At 36.2% G+C, this 19,945-nt stretch overlaps 1 protein-coding gene across 1 annotated transcript; it reads right to left on the bottom strand.

Annotated features, from left to right (window-relative positions):
- Window positions 1–1,093: 1,093 nt before the first annotated feature.
- Window positions 1,094–19,247, bottom strand: loxl4 (lysyl oxidase-like 4). The gene is made up of 15 exons (XM_060871378.1): window positions 19,128–19,247; window positions 17,839–18,145; window positions 16,979–17,256; window positions 16,448–16,662; window positions 10,533–10,571; window positions 10,114–10,327; window positions 9,690–9,870; window positions 6,053–6,207; window positions 5,371–5,538; window positions 4,625–4,787; window positions 3,923–4,166; window positions 3,088–3,203; window positions 2,860–2,996; window positions 1,639–1,750; window positions 1,094–1,531 (listed from the first exon to the last, which is right to left on the bottom strand). Exons 2-15 carry the CDS (start codon window positions 18,122–18,124, stop codon window positions 1,461–1,463), a joined length of 2,379 nt encoding a protein of 792 aa, XP_060727361.1. The 5' UTR covers window positions 18,125–18,145; window positions 19,128–19,247; the 3' UTR covers window positions 1,094–1,460.
- Between the last annotated feature and the right edge of the window lie 698 nt (window positions 19,248–19,945).

Here is a 19,945-nt window from a genome sequence, read left to right as displayed (position 1 = left end):
TCAAGTCACTCAGCTTCCTTAAGTGGGAATACAGTATTGTGTGATGAGGGCTTCTAAATAAATATCAACTGGAGAAAAAAAAATGTTTCAGAGTACATTATGAAAAATGTATAAGTAAACATGTAGAAAATGATGTCTCCAGAATCCTAGAGCATTCAATACATTAAGAAAATAAGAGTCATTTGGCACCTTTTAAAACATGATAACTACAATACATGCTAAAAGTGTATCACAGAGACAATTTGGATAAGCTGGTGAAAAGCTCACTTAAACTTACAAGCTTTTAAGAAAAAAAAACAACTCTTTGCCACTGAGATGTACAATGAACGGTTTAAAATATTTATATAGTATATTTATATATTGGCTGCTAGTAAATTTAATCTAAGGGAAGTTACTGAGGTAACAAAGAGGCCATAGATTGATTATAATAACACAGTACTCATTAATATAGGTTTTCATCATCAGTAAATACATGTACACTTCCTTCAAGAAAATTGCTCTACTTTAAGGTGGATTTTTAGGCCATGTAAAAAAAGGAAGAAAGAACAATGAGTTTATATTATGTTGAATTGCTGAGATATCAAGCCTCTTCACAATGAAACATTTTGTTTTTCCCCATCCAGTCGTTTTTACTTAGCTTTATAAACTTGACCATACGCAATTTCCATAAGTAAAGCTTTACACTTTATATGCAACTTGCACTAGTTCTTGCGCTTTAGGCTTCTGGTGGGTTGAGGCTTAGAAATAGTTCAAGATGTTTCGGAATTAAAACAATAACTTCATATCATAGTAATGTGTATTAAATTTATAGCTTAATAAAAATAACCTGTTATCGATTCAAATATAAAATGAGCATAACAAAGCATTAAATAAATTAATTTGCAGTTTTGTACTGTACAATGCCTATTATAAGGTGTAACCACTTGATGGAAAGGAAGAATAAAAGAAATGAAAAAATATGATGGGATAAATACTGAATAAAACAACAATTAAACAAAATAATAAACAAAGACCACTAATCCGACCCCGTGGTAAAGATTGGGCAGTGTCTATGAGAATACTGATGGTCAATAAATAAAGTGCAACACTCAAAGTATATTACTGAATGTAGTGTAATAAAATTCACTGTGCTGGAACCCAGTAAATAAGATTCAGTTGATATATTCGAATAATACATGTCTAGACCTGAATACTGTAATCCAAAGAGATCTATATTACAGTTTGACATTGTTTTTACTCTCATTCACCACCATTCAACAAAATTATCAGTGAATATAAATAAATCTGCTTCTCTAGTCATTTTCAGTAATTATTTAGCACTGAGGTGATAATTAAACAGCATTTTGACTTGTGATTGATTCCCCAAGCAGGAAATGTGTTTGTAAATAATAAAGAGATGATATATATATTTTTCAAGTCCATAGTTTAACAGCTCACAGCGGGTGCTGTCTGCACACGGCTCAGAGGAAATTATTAGTGATCTGACGCTGGTGTTCAAACAAGTCTTCAATCTCAGCACTATAGGCATCTCCTGTACAAAGAGAAATGAAGCAAGTTGACAACAATGAAGAAATGCATATAGTTTGTGTATATAATTAATGTATACATGAGGACATGTGTTCAATATTATGACCGTACCTGCGTGACAACCATACATGTAGATTCTTTGACCATCATATCTACACCTACAGCGAATTACATTATTCATGAAGTCTGACTCAGCCATATCCAGTGACGGATTCACTTCCACCTATAGTGAAAATTAAAGTATAAAACACAATTAGTTTATGCCCTCACATACAGGTCTACAATATGTAGACTTTTGTTTATACAGAAATAGGCAAATTTCAGTCACATCACCAAAACAAAGAAAATAACTAGTGTGACTATATCAGGCATTAGCTGTATATTCAGGGTTTGTGAATGCAAGGCAAGATTAAGGTTTTGGGTTATTGATCTGTTATTGTATGTCCCTGAGCAAGACTATTATACACATATGTATATATATATATATACATATATATATATATATATATATATATATATATATATATATATATATATATATATATATATATATATATATATATTTTAATGATGGAATGTGAAAAAAACGTTCTTGGTCTCCAGTTTGCTGTGTCTGTTATAGAGGGGCTTGGAAGGTTAGTCTTTGTTTTTGTCCAGCTGAGTACTAAGGGAAATAGTTTGAAGAAATTGGTCCCGGTTATTCCTGGACAGTGAACCATAAATTATTTGCATTTTCTCTAAGTTTGGTTGAACCCACAGTGTGTATCCATAGACAGGCTCTCTGTGTCTGTTTAGATTAGTTGGTATTGGCCTTTATGTGATGATCAAACAGGCCTACTAAACTTTAAGCATTACCACAACTCAGTTTATTGCTACAACTATACAGCAAAATGCTGGCTTATAATTAGGATCTGAAGAACATGCTTAAAATATATACGTTCCATTTTGTGCTCAGACATGATACATAGACTAAATAAAGCTTTTAAATGGTATACACACATAGGTAGACTGTAATTAAAAACACAGCTCCCCATATACCCACCATTTACTTCAGCAGAATGGGATGTATAAAAAAATAGGTCTTAAAGCTGCTCATGCAAATTTTGTACCTATGGTATGAGGCATGCTCGGGGTAAACAGGCCCGATTGCAAAGATTTCAGTGGTGATAACCCATAAAGATTTGCTTGATTAGCATATAACTATGTTAATGAAAGAGACAAAGTGCTGAGATCCCTGCCTTGACTGCAGGGTGTGGGAAGGGCTATGTTTTAAAGGCTAGTCCACCAAATACCACATACATACTCAAATATAAAGTAGTATATAAAACCTACCTGGAAGATATAATCTCCTGGCCTGACATCAGTGATATCAACCCATTGGCAGTCAATATCATGACGATATGTATCCCAACACCCCACTGAAATTCCTTGATCTCCATAGTTGTAGCATGAAAAGCGTTTCTGGAGTCCTAAAGAAAACATATTGGTGAACCTCATAGCTACATGTCATGCAAAACCTTTGAAAAAATTCTTCATATATTTTGCATGACCACTTATTACCTTCAGGACAATATGTGTCCTCCAGACAGAAGCTAGCTTTGTGCCCTTCTGCTACTCTTGTTCCATTGAGTGTGAGAAGGTCATAGTGTGTAAACACTTCAATGCTGTGGTAGTGCCTGTGAATACACCACAGAATCAATCTGTTATTGATAATGATCACAGAAGTGATCGAGTTTACATGCTGGATTACTTTAAAAGGATTGTGTCTGTAGGAACACTTTATCTGAAGGAAACCGAGGTTATGAATAAGCACAAAACACTGAGCCAATATATAGTGTTACTGAATGACCTCACTGCTGCAGCATGAAGGTGTTGGCTGCAGGGTAACACCCCTCACTGAACACTATTGATGTCCTGGCAGGGTTGTGCTTGCAGCACTGTTTATTCAGGCTGCCTGAATGGTCTGCTTTGAAATCCAAACCTTGGGGTTTTTTCTTTAAGAGATTAATGAATAAAGTATAGAACAGTGCTATCCTGGTCCTAAACGGCTTACCTTGTTCCCACAGACCGGATTTATAGCCACTTGTACATGTGATTGTGTACTTGAGCATACTTTATTAGCAATTTACATGAACCTTTCCATATTATACAAAGAGGCTCAGCTAAAATAATCATTTTAAGTGCTAATTTTTAAACAATAAATTTTATGTATTAATATAAGCTGTCCTCACTGACCCAGTTTAACTCCTATCAAAATACTGCTCCTGATGTACAGGAGAGCAAGTGACGTTATGTCAAAACTTGAAAATCATGTTTTCATTATTTTATAAATTATAAAAACAAAATCATAGTCCTGTTTCTTACTTAGACTTCTGCCCTGGCTCCTAAGTCTTACCTGTGACATTGGTGCCATGTCCAGGATTCTCGTGAAGCTTTGGGCCTGAAGTCGGCTTTACCCATGTTCATGATGCGGGAGGAGAAACGCAGTAGACGCCGGTGACCATTAGGCCAGTTCATGCGGCTGGCTGAAGAAGACAAGCAGTTTTCCTCATGGGCACAGGTGAGCAAGTAAAGTGGTCTATCCTCCAGATAGGCAGACTCCTGCACCAGCTGTGCATCCACCACCAGGTCAGGAGCAACTAGAGCAAGTACAAAAACAGACAAGAGTAAGTAGGATTACAACAACTTCTCAAGTTTCCAGAAAATCCAGAATGTTCTATCTAATCATCTCCAAGCTTCATTTGAACCACAGTTGGGTTGTCAAAAACATGGTCTGCACATTGTAAATTATGATGGTGAATCATTGATTTGAACTAGGAATTTGAATTGATAGATAATGAGAGTACCAGAATATTTCACTCCAAACCTGGTTGACTCTGTTAGGAGGTTAAAACTTGTCTGAAGATGATATTGATCCCAAACCTATATCCAGACCAATACAGAAATGATTGCAGGTTGTTGGCTTGGATATAGGTCTGGGATCAATTGTTGGAATCAATTATTAAATAAATAATAATCCCAGAGTATAAAGTGATCATGAATCATTGTTTGTAAGGAACACTTTAGTTAAAATTTACATTGATGAAAGACACTTTACTTTCTGAGCAGGTGACTCCGGCAGCTCTGGGTCCTCCTCCACGGGGACAGTATACATTGCTGTTTCTGCGACATTGCTGAATGGACAATTCAGTGCCCACACAATGAGTCCCACTCAGCAGCACTTCCTGGGCTTTAGGGTCTCCAGGCCAGTAATATGTATCCTGTTCACAGTTAAGTAGAATTTTAGATTTCTGTCAGTATTGAATATTGTGTATGCTCCATATTCCAATAAAAGACTAACAGCTATGATGACACACTTATGATGAAGTCGTTTCAGTAATTAAGTACTGATGCATTACAGATTTTCTGCTTCCTAAAGGTCCTAGTATACTTTCAGGATGAATGAACGCTGGCTTTTCTATAGTAAGTATAAACTTTGTTATGACACATATGTGAATGGTTTTACATGGCATATGCTTTCCTAGGAAGAAATACTTAGCAAAGAGAGAGGAATAAGGAAGAAAAGAGAGATATCCATAAACTTGAGTAAAAATACAACTTACATCATAAAATACACCCTTAATTAGAACCCCGTGTCTTCCAGTACCACCTCTTCAACATAACAGAACAACTACTATATAAACATAGACATTTATATGTACTCTTCCCTGAAAATATGCATGACACAATCCACACAGACGTAAGTGTGTCAGTGTTTTGAAATAGGAAAACAAGTGGCACATTCAACGAATGCTGGAATGTGTTGCATTCTTAATCAGTCCCATGTGGTAAATGCAGGCTCACCTGATGGGCGCGTGCAGCAAAGCCAAAGCCCAGTTGTCTGCACACAACCATTGCCTCATTAATGCCCCAGTTCTCACTGCATACTGCTCCCCAACGCTTCCTGCCCCCAACCTCCATGAGCACTTCCACACGGCCTTCTGCTACATCTCTGCCCCCTACTAATCGCACCTGACACACACACACACACACACACACACACACACACACAAAGATTTGCCGTATACATATTGACACAAATACAGTATATCCATACTGAATCAACAGAAACTATTAATAAAGTGCAAATGCAGCTATGTATCGGTGTTATCAGTTACTGTATAACCCATGCTTCATTGATTCTGTCAACACTCTTGTAAAACTTTTCAATAGCAAAGCAAAAACATAAATGCCACACATAAATTTGCCAGTACACAGACATTAAAACTGCTGCTGACCAGCATGTTGACACATACATATGCGCATAGTTTCATAACTGCCATTTTTACAATCACTTTTAATATCTGTGTGCCTAGGGCATTTGTATGCAAGTCATATGACAAAGATACAGATCCCTTGTTTTACAGAAAACTTGACACCCAATAAGCAACACACTCTAGTAGCAGTTTCTAGTACAGATCGATTTAAAGATGCTTTTTTTTCTAGAGATATGAGAATTCTGAAAAAAAAAAAGAATTGTACTTACTGTGCTCTCCACACCCGTCTTGGGAACGTTACATCTGACAGATGCATCCTGAGTATGTTTGAATGTCCAGGGCTGGACTGGTTGGAAATGGCAATCCAAAATGGAACGCTCGCTTCCTGTACATTGAACTGAGTTCATATGGATCGGCCCGGTTCCTGTAAAATAGCAGAACAGAAAACCTCAAATGTGGCTTCAAACATTACCAATTGAGTAAGATATTTTTTCAATAGATTAACCTGATCATACGTGTACATCACTCTGTTGAAAAGAATCCTCATTACTTATGTAAATTGTCTGTATTTAGACATATTGCACTTTAAGAAGTGATGAAAGGTTTTCTAATTCGCCAGTAAATGTACCAGGCAGAGAAGAGAGAGAAGGCCTGCAATTTTGCAATTTCTTTCCTCCACATGTCTTGCAATTAGCATCAAAAAGATAAACAAATAAAACAAACAACAAATGTCTGCTTGCTTCCGTAAATCATGGTTGTCACTTCACAACTGTGCCACATAGGCAGTAGATATCAACTCAGTCTGTCTGCCAGCTCTGCGATGATAACTACTCATGGATAATTTTCCACATTTGTTTTCTTTCAACAAACAAATATGTGGCTAGATGGCATTTTTGAAGGCTAAAGGCTGAGAGTAGAAATCATCACACAAGTTATATAGTGCAAATGAGGTATAACTGGACTTGAAATGACTATGAATAAGACTAATGTGAGAGATGTGTAATCATATGTTTTCTTTATCTCTCAGAGCTGCAGAGGACATTTAAATAAAATACTGCTTAGAACTTTGGGGAGCGGTTATGGACAAAAATGGTTGTTTTAAATTGCAGTATGGTGTGTTTCGTTAAATTCTACAACTCATCAAAAAACCATTTTCAACCCAGCCACTGAAATCTCTACCAGTTGTTTACTTACTGGGACAAACACGATAACCACACTACCTAAATGGAGACTGCACTGTGCCCAGATTTACCATAGTTCTGGGAAATCATTTGACCATGGAAGGAATCACAAGAAACTGGTTTTGGCCTTGAGGTTTCAAGTGGATGTATACCTCATAGAGAAAATTACATATAAGGACAAAAATACACCATTGGTTAGAAGTGGAAACAGATAGTCATCCATTGTCCCTGTAATTTTGGCAATTGATGATGTGATCGAGAAAAGGCAACTTGTATAGAATATTTCCTCTCATTGCTTTAGTTAAATTTTTGCAATTTTAAAATAATCAATAAAAATAAAATATCACAGTAATATCACAGAAAGTGTCAATGATTGGATTCAGGCACTACATCACTAATTAAGAAACTAGGTTTTTTTTGTGTGTGTGTATAACAACAGGCACTTAGCTTCCAATTTATTAGGTACACTTGCAATCTACAATCATATTACAATCAGTGATTTTATTACTTTCTACTGAATGTAACCACTCTGCTCACTTACAATCAGTGAATGCTTTATCCTGGTTAAGATCATGGTAGATCCAGACTTATGCTGGAACACAGAGCTTGAGATGGGAATGCACCCTATGTATCCCAGTTCTTTACAGGGACTGGGCAGCACAACCCATAGTCATTCACACCTAGGGGCAATTTTATCTTATCTTATCTAAAATTGCTTTGTGTAGAAGTGATCTGTGTGTGTGTGTGTGTGTGTGTGTGTGTGTGATGCTATCAAGTGTAGCAGAACCAACGGCGTTACACTATTAAAATGGCCAGTGAGTGTGAAATTATGGTAGCAGTACCTTATAAACAGAGAGCTGATTATGTAATCTGTATATTAATTGTGTTTCCAGTGAGTGAATGTAATAATAACAGACTATTACTATATTACTATATATTTATTTTTCATAGTCAGGACATTCTATGGCATGCTGTACAAAGTAATGTAAGTGATTTATGCCAAGCTTTACTTTCATCCTTTTTTTACAATTCATGCTGCACTTTGCTATGTTATATGTTTCACTCAAAATCCACAGCCAAAGAAAAAAGGAATTTACTGTTATTGTGCCAATGGCAAACTATTTATGCATTAAAGAACATTCCTACACAGTGTTCACCATTTATGGGTTCAGTTTGGAAAACACAAGTCATGAATCCACACACCACCACTCATGCCCACTTTTCCCAATAATGACCACAATCAGTTGAGTCCTGACTCAGTTTTTAGCCAGCTGAGTCAGACAAACTTAACCAATCTGAATAAGCAATATGTTACAGAAATACATCTTAACCTGTTTGTGGAAATGTCAACGTTTTGGATCATTAATTACAGTAATAGTCATGTAATTTAAATAATCACATAATATGTATGACTTGCCCAAATTTACATTGTACAGGATTTCACCTTGATTAAGCCATGGAGTTATTAAAGTCATGGCTACTTTAGTGTACAACAGCTTGAAATCATCTCACAAGATCTGCTAACTACACACACCAATTGCAATAAAATAGCACAGTGTGCTCATAAGATATGCCATATTTAGTTAATTTTGAGCATATTTATGTGCATATTTAGCCTAACTACTAGCATTAAACTTCATTCCAACTGCTAGTTTTATTGGATTCTGGAGTAGAAACAGTTTCTTATATTTGGTCTGTCTATGTGGTCTAGTCTTTTCTAGAGAATAGAGAATAAACATTGTCACCAAGCAGCCTAATGAGCAAAATAGAGGTGACAGTGGGAAGAAAAATACTCCTTGATAGAGCTAAAAGGAAGAGACTTCAGGCTTTAAAGAGAAGCCACTAAGCAGTAAATAAAAATATATTAAATATGATGAAAATATATGAAATGTTAGGTACAGCATATTAGGTAAGGATGTAAGGCTATGTTACATACAGTTTATGTACTGTAGCATGAAGATAAATATAAAAATGCAGTGTCTAAGCTGAAACAAAAGTGAATGAGGTTATTTCATTAAATTATGCACCTAGGAATGGACACTTTGGCAGACTCTGACAGTGCAAGAGATTAGTCACATTTCCAGCATTTATCCACAACTTAGTTCAATAAAATGAGGCATAAGTAATTCACTTCTACATAAAGAGAACAATCCTACTACTTTGTTTGAGTTGGTTTGAGAAAAAGGTGCAGTATACAACCTTTCACCTTTCACTTTTTCAAAATAAATAAACAAATAACTGCTAGCTAATTTAACTGGAATATTACCGCAGTCGGGTGATTGACATAATAGGACACAGCCCTAAAGAGGTCATATCCTGCCTCATATTCTGCTGAATCCTTTCAAAATATCAGAATAGCAATACACTTGTTTTCATTTTCAGTAACCGTTCAACTTTAATGAGGATTTCAGTGGATCAGCAACCTGTCCATAAAACTCTGGGAATGAGGTGACAATACTGTACACTCTGAATTGACCACCGGTACATTGCGGTGCCCAAATTGTGACATATACGAGATCATTTATCAATTTACTTACTGGAATGTTTTTGGGAGGAGGAGGAAAATTGGAGAGCACCAAAAAAGCCCTATATACACAGGAAGAACATGTGAAAATTCATACAGCCTGAACTCAGGATTGAATTAGGGACACTGGAGCTGTGAGGTGACAACACTACTCACTGCACCGCTCTGACATCTAATACTGTACAAATCCAAATATCTTACCTTGGCCCATATAGGCTCCTGTAGGAGCTTCTTTGGCAGTACCAAAACCAAGTTCTCTGCATACCACACTGGCAGAGACGCGATTCCAAAGATGATCAACTACAGTTCCCCACTTTCCTTCACGCAAAACTTCCACCCTGCCCTCACCCAAGCGAGGTCCTGACTTCAAACGAACTGCCGGCTAGTGGAAGGCAAATTACACAACACTGGATAAGATATTATTATGACTGTTATGGCATGCTTACTGACTGTCATTAGTGGACAAACAATTACTTAGGCTTTGAGCTTCAGTGAAAGAAGACAATACTTTCTGATACAGAAGATGGTAGATTTTTCTGTTTGACAAAAAACTAAAAACTCTATGATTATCACACCTTCGGGTTTGCATACTGTTCTAACTTGAATGAAAGTAGGACAGGCATACCTTGATAGGATGTGGGGCTTGAGGCCTGCCTGAGGACATGCGGGAAAATTGCGGTCCTGGTTTGCAGTGGACAACTACATAGCGTCCATTTTTACATGGGGTAGAACTGTGAGGAATAGAGAGTTGGGCACGACACTCGGCCAGGCCAGGCTCTGTACCAAGGCAATGTACTTTCTCCACCCAAAAACTCTTCTTTTTGGCCATTAAACTCAGCCTGTGGGAAGAGGGTAGGAGAGGCCATGTCAGGTTACGATGCCAAAAAAGGTGCAGAGGCGTGAACTTTATAGTATAGTATTGGTTAGTGCCGTGCAATGTATGATCTGATCTAAAATCAAGCAAAACTATAAATCTGTATTTGTAGTGGAATTTAGCTCATCGATACATGCGTTTAAAAGAGAAAAACACCTAAGAGGTTATACCTGGTAGATGGATCCTTAACCTTTTCATCCCATATTTTTCTGTAAGAACAAAAAAGACAATGTATAAGTCACGATGACTTTATAATTTATTGTGCTGATCACAAACAAACAAACAATGTAGACTCAAATAAATAAAATGACATAGATGCTAAGTATATGGAAAAATATCCTCCTGATATAAAATAAACAAATGTCAGAGAATGTGGTTTTGTGGTAGACAGTTTCAGTAAAAACATATTATTCTTGTGTCTTGATCAATTCAATCCCAGTTACACTTTTATACAGGATATTTTTTGATACAGCTGGAATGTCCTGCGTGTGTATGGAAGGGTTTTGATGGAATGTTCAATCCCCAAGGTCACAAGTGCAAACTGTAACATATGTGTGTATATGTGGAACAATTGTCTATACCACCACAGACATGAAATACTTAGAAGAATGTTGAACTCTCAGTTTACTCAGGCTCCCAGCTCTGCTCTGTACTTATCAAAAGTACAACTGTTAACCACATAACTGTTATTTCTAGAAATGCTGGTGGAAACGGTAACACTTCCAGAGTATCAAATCAAGCAATTCAGATATATTAATATTCACCTGAAAGGACAAACAAAGCAAATCCTGTTGTAATTATGGGTGTCACTGCTAGGAAATACCAGTGTAGAAATACCAATATACAGTACAGCCAAACAGACCCATGCAGTTTTAGTCTACAACCTGTTTTAGTCTGGGAAAGCTTTGGTCAGAGAATGCTTTCAGAATTGTTGATTCAAAAAAACAGACATTTCCAGCAGTACCACTATCCTGGACTGGGAAATGCAAGCCTGCCCACAAAACAAACCGACCTTCAAGGAGTTTCAGCTGAAAAAATAAAAATCACAAACAAGACTGTGTAAGAGAAAACGCCTCCCAAGAGCATCTACTGCTTGTGCTACTGTGTGTAATAAACCTTTAGTATCCTCTGGTTAGGTAAACTTACCTATCTTTGATTTTTAAACACCACTAATGTAAAGGAAGCTGTGCTTTTATAGGATTTTGTCATGTACAAACAACATGGCAATATCATTTTTGCATTAGACAGTGCAGAACAGTGCATGATATAAATACAGAGAAAAGATAAGAGGGATATACAGTAATGGAAAAAAAAAAAACAATGCATTTTTTCTTTTACATCACTTTGGAGACATTTGTAAAACATATGCTTATTATGAAATTCATACCTTCAAGTAGTTAGATTTGTGTATATAAAATTTTCCCAGCAAAAGGATATTGTTAACCAAGAAATCGTCCTTGTAAACCAAAAATGAAAAGTAAGTATTATTTACTGGAAAGATAAATCCTGTTTAAAAAATTTTAAATGAATTTCTTTAATTTTATAAGAAAAAGGAACCTTTTAAATATTTGGTTCTTAGTTTGTGAATAGTACTGTATCTTTTGTGAAATAATGTGAAATTGAGTTTCTATAACTTATTATAGGATAAGAAATGTTGTTAAATCTATTTCTAAATGTTTTGTTTGAAAGTTGATTCTCTTTGAAATCGCAATCTTCAGTTAAGCTTATGCTAATCTAAGCCCACTACTGCTAAATTTGTGGTGATGACAAAGACATTATTGTAAGTTTAGCGTTTAGATGGTCTTTCAGTTTAACATTAACACTGACTAGACAAAATGATGCTCACAGCTGCAGGCTTTTTGGCAGAAAATGTCTAGAAAATCTTTGCAATCCCTAAACAAATCAGTATTGCACACAGGAGGATTCTCCCTGAATCATTTGCTCACAGAACCACCATCTGCAACCTCCTTAAGCATGGCTTGAGGTTAAATTGAAGAGCTGAACATGAATGAAGCACTCATTCAGTTTACAATCCACCAGACATCTCTTCTCATTGGATTGTTTTTAAATTTGTTCTGACAGTTTTTTGGGCCTGAAAATACCCACCTGCTCATGTAATTAGTTTTAGAGTTACACCCTTACTTTACTACTGAACCAGCAATGCTTAATGATAGGGAGGGCTAGTCTGTTTTGACGCAACAATCGCGCTACTGTTTTTAGGTATCATTCAACACACAAATACTCTCTCTTCCTTACTGAAAAACTCACTCATGTCCTCTGCTATTGCTTATATTGCTAAATTCTAAATAAACTGATCATATTTTAATACATTTCTGTAAAAATGTGACAAATTCATTATTTTGTCCTGGGAAAAATATTCATCATATTGTCTGGAGAAAATGTAGTAAAAAAGACATAGCATGTTCTCATTGATCTTCAGGATTGCTATGTGAGCCATGCTATTCTTTATCAAATGTTCTTTAAGTGGCTGTAACCATAACACTAGTAGCTTTGTTGATTAGCTGTTAGGCTACAGGTTCCTTACGTCATGACGCGTAGTTTCAGTAAGCCGGTTTTAGTAAGCTATTGTTGACTCACCTCTCTAAGTATTATACAATTTGCTGATTGCAGTCTTTAGTATCCACAGTTGACAGTGTACCCCACAAGCAGCACACAATAGAAATAAACCTAGGCTTCATTTTCAGAAGTGACTAATCAGTTTATAAAGATTTGCCAGTGGTTACCTTTTTAGGTTATCTAAATATACAAATATAACTACAGATGTTTAATTCTTCTACATAATTCTTCTAAATAATTCCCCTTATTTGTACCCTGCTAGAAATCATAAGTGTCCATTAAGACCTACTGGCAGACAGTACTGGTCACCAAATGTTAAATTGATACTTAACTATAAAAGAACTTAAGCAATAGGATAATTAAAGCAAACAGTGGTCTTTGAATGTCTATGTGGTGAAACCCAGAGTCTGGCGCTGACACAGCAGTCCATACAGCACAGCTATAATTGAATCTCCGTTTTCCCTGTACATGAGAATCTCCGAAATCCTCAACTCCTTAACGTGTAATTACAGTATCTTCAACAAAGCACCCAACAGAAGGTGGGTGGAGCTACCTGGACTTAGACGCTGAGTGGGCGAATGAAGAATTTGCCCTGTCTGCCTTGGTCAAGTCTGGAGCTGCATGGTGTTCAGACACGTACAGCATGGTGAGGTCAGGAGGTGGGCGAGTTTACGATCCAAGTTCCAGCAGGATAAATGGAGAGTGTCTTGAAAGTCGACACAGATTTCACTGACCTTATCATAAGCTCTAATTGAAGGTAAAGCGCCATCGTCTTCAATACACTGAAACAGCTAAAGTTTAAATCAGGTATTTTTTTGATGATTTTGATGATTCGGTTGCTTAGAAACCTAAATAATTCGAATATCAAACTACATGAGTAGTTCTTTTAATAATTATTTTTAATAGTTATAATATACGTATATAATATATAATATTATATATAATATATAACTTTTAATAGTTATTTTTCATTATTTCATCTTTTTAAAAAGGGAAAGTTTTAAAATATACTTAAAATATGTATGTCTATATTTCACCTTAGTGTGCTCCTGAAAAAATCAGTTCAACTGAATAACAACAACCAACATATGACTCAATATGATAAATGTCTGAAGCATTAGAAACAACAGTTTCTAGAGGAAGTTGGCAGTAGTTATTTTAGAACAGAAAGCACAAGTCTAGCACACATTTTACTACATATTGTTATAGTTATAACAGAGTAGCAGAACTTTTTTGATGACAGCAGGTTCATATTCTTTGCCAAGGTGTGGTTGCTCAAAAAAATTTCCCTAAGCCACAAATTTTTACAATAAACAGCAGAGACATAAGTCAACAGTGCACAAATGAATAGCAGGTGTCTACAGTATCTAAAATTATTTGGAACTGATTAATACCTTTTGAGGCAGAAGATGTAGCCGAGATGTAGCTTTACTTATATTTAGCTTAACAGTAATTGGTGCTGATTAATTTTTTGGAAATTAATGTGTGATAGAGAATTCTATGAATGAATATTACTAATAGAGGATATCTTTCTGAGAAAGAGAGAAGAACAGGACCTCCTCTGCTGCACGACTATCCTGTATTTATGTTCTAGAAAAGGCATCATTCTAAAGGCCTAAAAATACATTTCCTGTCCATGTGGCACTGTGAGAGAATTCTGAGGCCACCACACAGTGCCATAGACTGGCACTTAAGCTTTCACATATGTGCTAGGACACATATAAGATGTCCTTAAAAGACACTGAAATCCAAGTCATTGCTCAATGAAATGAGCATATAGGTTTTTAACTAGAGCTCAGATAACAAATTCACCAAATATTATCCAATCTGATGTTAGTGGTATTGTGCAATGCAGGAAAAGAGTAAAGAGTTAATTTTTTATTGAAAAGAATAACCTCCAGGATAGACCAGGATATCATTTGTAATCTAAAATGTAATGCTGTTGTATCATATTATGTAACAGAATTCTAAAGGATCTACAACAAAATGTACCTACTAAAACATATTACATCCTGTATATCACAGCACTATATAGATAACTTCAAACCCTGACAGCAAAAAAAAAAAAGAAATACCCATTATGGCATGCATTCTGGCATATTCAGTTACTTCCACATTAGGTATTTGACCAGCACAATAGTCAACAGCTATCCCTTTCTCTAGCTGGGTCTGCTTGATAGTATATTTTAAGTCCCATCACTTTCTTTTTAGTGGCATACTTTAGGAAGGACACAACTTTAGCAATTTCCAGCTTGCAGATTAAAGCGCTGTCTACTTGAGTAATAACACCAAGCTGAATATGCCGAATTGGTAGTTCTCAGATACTGCTGTGAATCATCAATCATTTTTTTGGTGTTGTATGTCTGGGCTTTAGAATCGTAACATATTGGAACCCACTTACTGTAGGATTCCAGAGAAATTGTATAGTCTTCCTTATAAAACTCATGTTGTGTGGAATTAAGACTGCATTCTCAGGGAAAAAAGATATTAATCTTAATCTTCCCTTGTCATTTAGGTGGTACCTACAAGGGTACCTTCTTGTGTACCATGAATGTGCATCTTTCACCTGGAAACGTGGATACAGTGTACCTACATAAATGGAACATAGCTTTAAAGGTACAATAAATGTTTCTTTACGTGAACAATGCATATTACAGGTACAAAAGATCTACCATTGAGGTCTAACATCATGTGTGGGGGTGTTGGGAATTTTGAGGGAACAGATGTGTTCATAAAGTTAATCTAATACCTAATAATTAAGTTTAACTGAAAATTTAACTATTAACATAATTAAATATAAAAATTATTTTATTTGTACAATAAATATGCTATGATGTCACATTTATGTGATAATTGAAGCTCCAGATGTCTAACACTGTAAACACAGGTAAAAATAGTGGATGACTGTCTATTTTAACTGCAAAGTCAGGAGGGTCACAGCCAATAAAACCATTAGTATAACAAACAGACGCTCTATCCACTACAAGACTTTTTGTAGTTTCATATTGATGTTGTCCTGCAAGAGCAATCAAGTGGCATATTAGGACTTTTAACAGAAAACCAAAGGCTTAAGCTAGACATTTTATCTCCAAAATTGGGCACACAGATAACACCAGTACATTCTGAGTGATCTTTAAATCACTGCCTAAGTGTTCGAGTTTGTAAAAGGTGCCCCGAGGGAGGAGATAAGACAAACAAAAAATCTGCTCTAGTAAATGGAGGAGGTGACTTAAGGTACATGTTATGCAATACATCTTCTATCCTCCTTTCCATAAAGAGAGCAGAGCTATCATCATATCTCATCATAGTATTGTGTGAAACATTAACTTCTAAAACTTTCTGACCAGTGGTGTACATGAAGCACACAACCTTTCCACAAAATGTTAGTGTTAATTATCAAAGAAGTAAAATGGAACAGAATATTTACAACTAAGCAATAGCATCTTTAGGGTCTGCATTGTATCAGCTATACCACACAAATATTCAGACATGTAAAGGAAAAACTTACTTGTAAGCCTTCATGTTGGGCTTTACTGCATCAGGGAATCCCAGCATGCCACAGACAACCCTGCTGCTGTTCATACTCCAGCCTTTGTCACACACCTGTCTCCATCTCCCAGCATGCTTCACTTCCACCACACCCTGCGTCACTAGGGCACGCTTCTTCGTAGCCATCAAAACTGGCCGCAAACGGACTTCCTCAATCCTCACTTTACTGCTAGTCTAAAGAATATTATAAAGGTTTTAAAAAGAGTTAAGAAGAAAGTGCTTTCATCATTTAGTTCTAAAAGTGAACAAATGACTGGCATAATACAGAAAACTAATACAGAACTGTCATTTGGAGAAAATAAACCTTCAATATTTCAGAAAAGAATTTGACAGCAGACTCATAATGACTCAGAAATCTGTCTGTAGACAAACATTTTACAGAAATATGCCTGAAAGATGAAGATCAGAATGCATGTCATTCTCTTAAGATAACACTTTCATTTAAGGTCATGTGACATACAGGGATGTGCCATTCTCTCTGACTGCTTACCCAATCATGAAAGGGGGGTCTGGGTAATTGCCCCTGCCTGGGGGCCCTTGAATTGGAGTAGATGTCATGCCACCGATTTGAGTTGGTAACATTGCTTCTAGAGGGAGGGCTTCTTCTAGACCCTCCAGAAACCACTTGGTCCAGCCTTCTCTCAGGATTGCACACTACCCCAAGATCCTCTGAGTGTTTGCAGTCATGGACGCCCCATCCATTTGACTTGCACTCTTTCAGCGATTTCTCTGAACCATCACAACGCACATTATCTAACCAAATGGGCCCTATGACCATAAAAAAAAAGCAAGTTAGGAATTTATATAAAAATAGCATCACTGGTATGACTGGACAAAAGAAAATGTCTGATATTGTGCATTAGTAATACAAAAACCTGAGAAAAATCATCATTAAAGACAATGAAAGAGAGTTCTCATGAAGCTGTCTGAGAGAATGTAGAGTATTTGTTAGATGGGCAGACTGAAGCCTTTGTTTAGTTTTAATCATCATGCTGCCTGGCCAAGTGGTGTTACACTTGCTTTGGTTTACTGGGGATCTTTATGGTTGGTTTAAACTTAAATTAAAGGGCAGGGCAGGTCAATGTAAAGAACAGCAGTGTTAGGCTTTCACACTGCTGTGAAGAAAGTTGTCTTTAAATGTCTTCTAACACTATATTTATGATGGTCATTCTGAAAAAACTGTTAGTGGTAAGGTGAGGCATCTGGACTTGTGGTATAATCTTAAATACGTTTCACCACCAATCGCAGATCCTTTGATTTACAAGTGTTTGACGTTTTCTTACACATCTACGAAGACAGTTACAATAGGATAGGATATGTAGGATATTAGCTTTGATCCTCATTACTCACCATTCCCCTCTCCATATCTGGCACTGTGTGCCCATGTGATGGCCCCCCGGAAGCCCAGTTCTTTACAAACCACATTTGCCAGTTTAATGTCAACCTCGTCGTCGCACACAGTTCCCCATGTACTGTTGTGCAGCACTTCAATGCGGCCTTCGTTGTCCCTGCGCCCCACTCCTGCCAAACGCACTTTGACAGGTGGTGTACGGCCTGAGTTAGCAGGAGAGCGTGGAACTGCAAGAACAGCTACAAGGAACAGGGAGCTCCAACAGAGACAGGTAGCCAGGCCCATATTAGTGTTGACACAGCACTCCTGAAAAAAAAAAAATCCAAAGTATGGTGTTTATCCTTTTACGTACATCATTGTTCATTTGTCCAAGACAACAATTGTCAGAACACTATGAAGACCTGATTTCAACAAAGTTTAACAATTGCTAATTACCATTTAATTAATTCATTTATTCATTCTTTTGTTCATTCACTCATTCAGCTACAGTAATCATATTATCCTGCTCAGAGACATGGAATAAATCCTGAGAACACCGAATGCAGGAGAATACATCCTGGATAGGACACCAGTCCATATCAGGACACAATTAAGATACTCATTCTCATATAGACAATTGTGCATTGCTAGAAGAAGAAGAAGAAGAAGAAGAAGAAGAAGAAGAAGAAGAAGAAGAAGAAGAAGAAGAAGAAGTTAAAATCACCAAATCACATTAAACACAAATCTGAAAATAGACCTACAATATTTAGCTTGTCTGACTTTGCTTGGTCTACAGTATATTCACAAACAGATAATTTTCACTAAATTTAAATACTGTTAGAAATGAACTAGTCCACAAAACAAAAATTGCAAAAAAAACTGCAGGTAAGTAAAACTGCATAACACATATATACATACATATACATATACATATACATATATACACACACACACATCCACAACTCTCAGGTGTGGACAATATAATTAGTAACACAAACATCATTCTTTGGCTCCTGCTAAAAAACTGGGGAAACATGGTTTACCAAATCCAGAATGGGAACTCCAGGAGCTATAAGCGGCCTTAGTAAATTCCAAATGCTAAGCCAATCAGCAATAGTATTATTATTAACTCTGTGTATAAAATGAAAAAAAGAAAAGAAAAAAAAAGAAAAAGAAAAGAAAGAACCATTATATCAAGTATATCAATGTATATAAAAAATATCAGAATCCATATATTATAATACTAAAACTATTGTTCACATCTTTTAGTAGGAAAAGCATGCAGAGGGAAAGGAAAAGGTTTACTCACCTTGAAGCCACACTAGAGTCACATGCGTCCCTGATCAGGGAATGTGAATGAAGGAAGGAGTTCACTACTTAGAAGAGGTCCTCACTCACTCTGTCCTTTCCTCCCCTCCCTCCCTCTTTCCCTCCATAACTACTTGGTCCTCCCACACATGTCCCTTTCTCTAATGCACATGGTTTTGACCAATTAAAACAACCAACCATTTTCTTGTAACAACATGGATTATTGAGAAAAACGGAAAACTCACTACTGAAATTAGCAAGATGATTTAATGAGAGTAATCAAAATGTTCAGGTTCACTATTAGCATTATGCATTTAGATTTAATTGCGGAATTGGGATAGGTTCTAATTGGAAATATTCCTAATATAAATTATCAGAAATTTTACGTTTAAAAAGAAGTTATAAGTTTAGGAAAAAGAGGCTGTTATAATAGTATCACTCATTTCATCAAAACATCAATATGATTTGGGGTTTTTTCTTGTGTTATGGCACAGATATATTTTTTAAAACCTTTCAAGAAATCCACCCTTTAACTCATTTACCCAACTCACCTTTTGAAAAGAAATGGATTAAAACTACTTTTAATCAAATTCAGCCTTAGTACAAGAAAAGCTTGGTTGTAATTAATCCAGTAATATCGTTTTCATCACATAACTACAGCTCCTCAAAAACATGCTTGATTAAAGTTGGACTTATTGGTTTCTCGAGGACAAAAGATGAACTGTTCTAGCAACAGCCGCTTTCATACATTTGTTCAAAAGATATTTGCACACACACACACACACACACACACACACATACATTATATATATACATAAA

Source organism: Tachysurus vachellii, chromosome 6 (genome assembly GCF_030014155.1).
Source record: "Tachysurus vachellii isolate PV-2020 chromosome 6, HZAU_Pvac_v1, whole genome shotgun sequence".
Classification (NCBI taxonomy): domain Eukaryota; kingdom Metazoa; phylum Chordata; class Actinopteri; order Siluriformes; family Bagridae; genus Tachysurus; species Tachysurus vachellii.
Note: the sequence above shows the minus strand (reverse complement) of the source record. Positions and strands in the feature narration are given on the sequence as shown.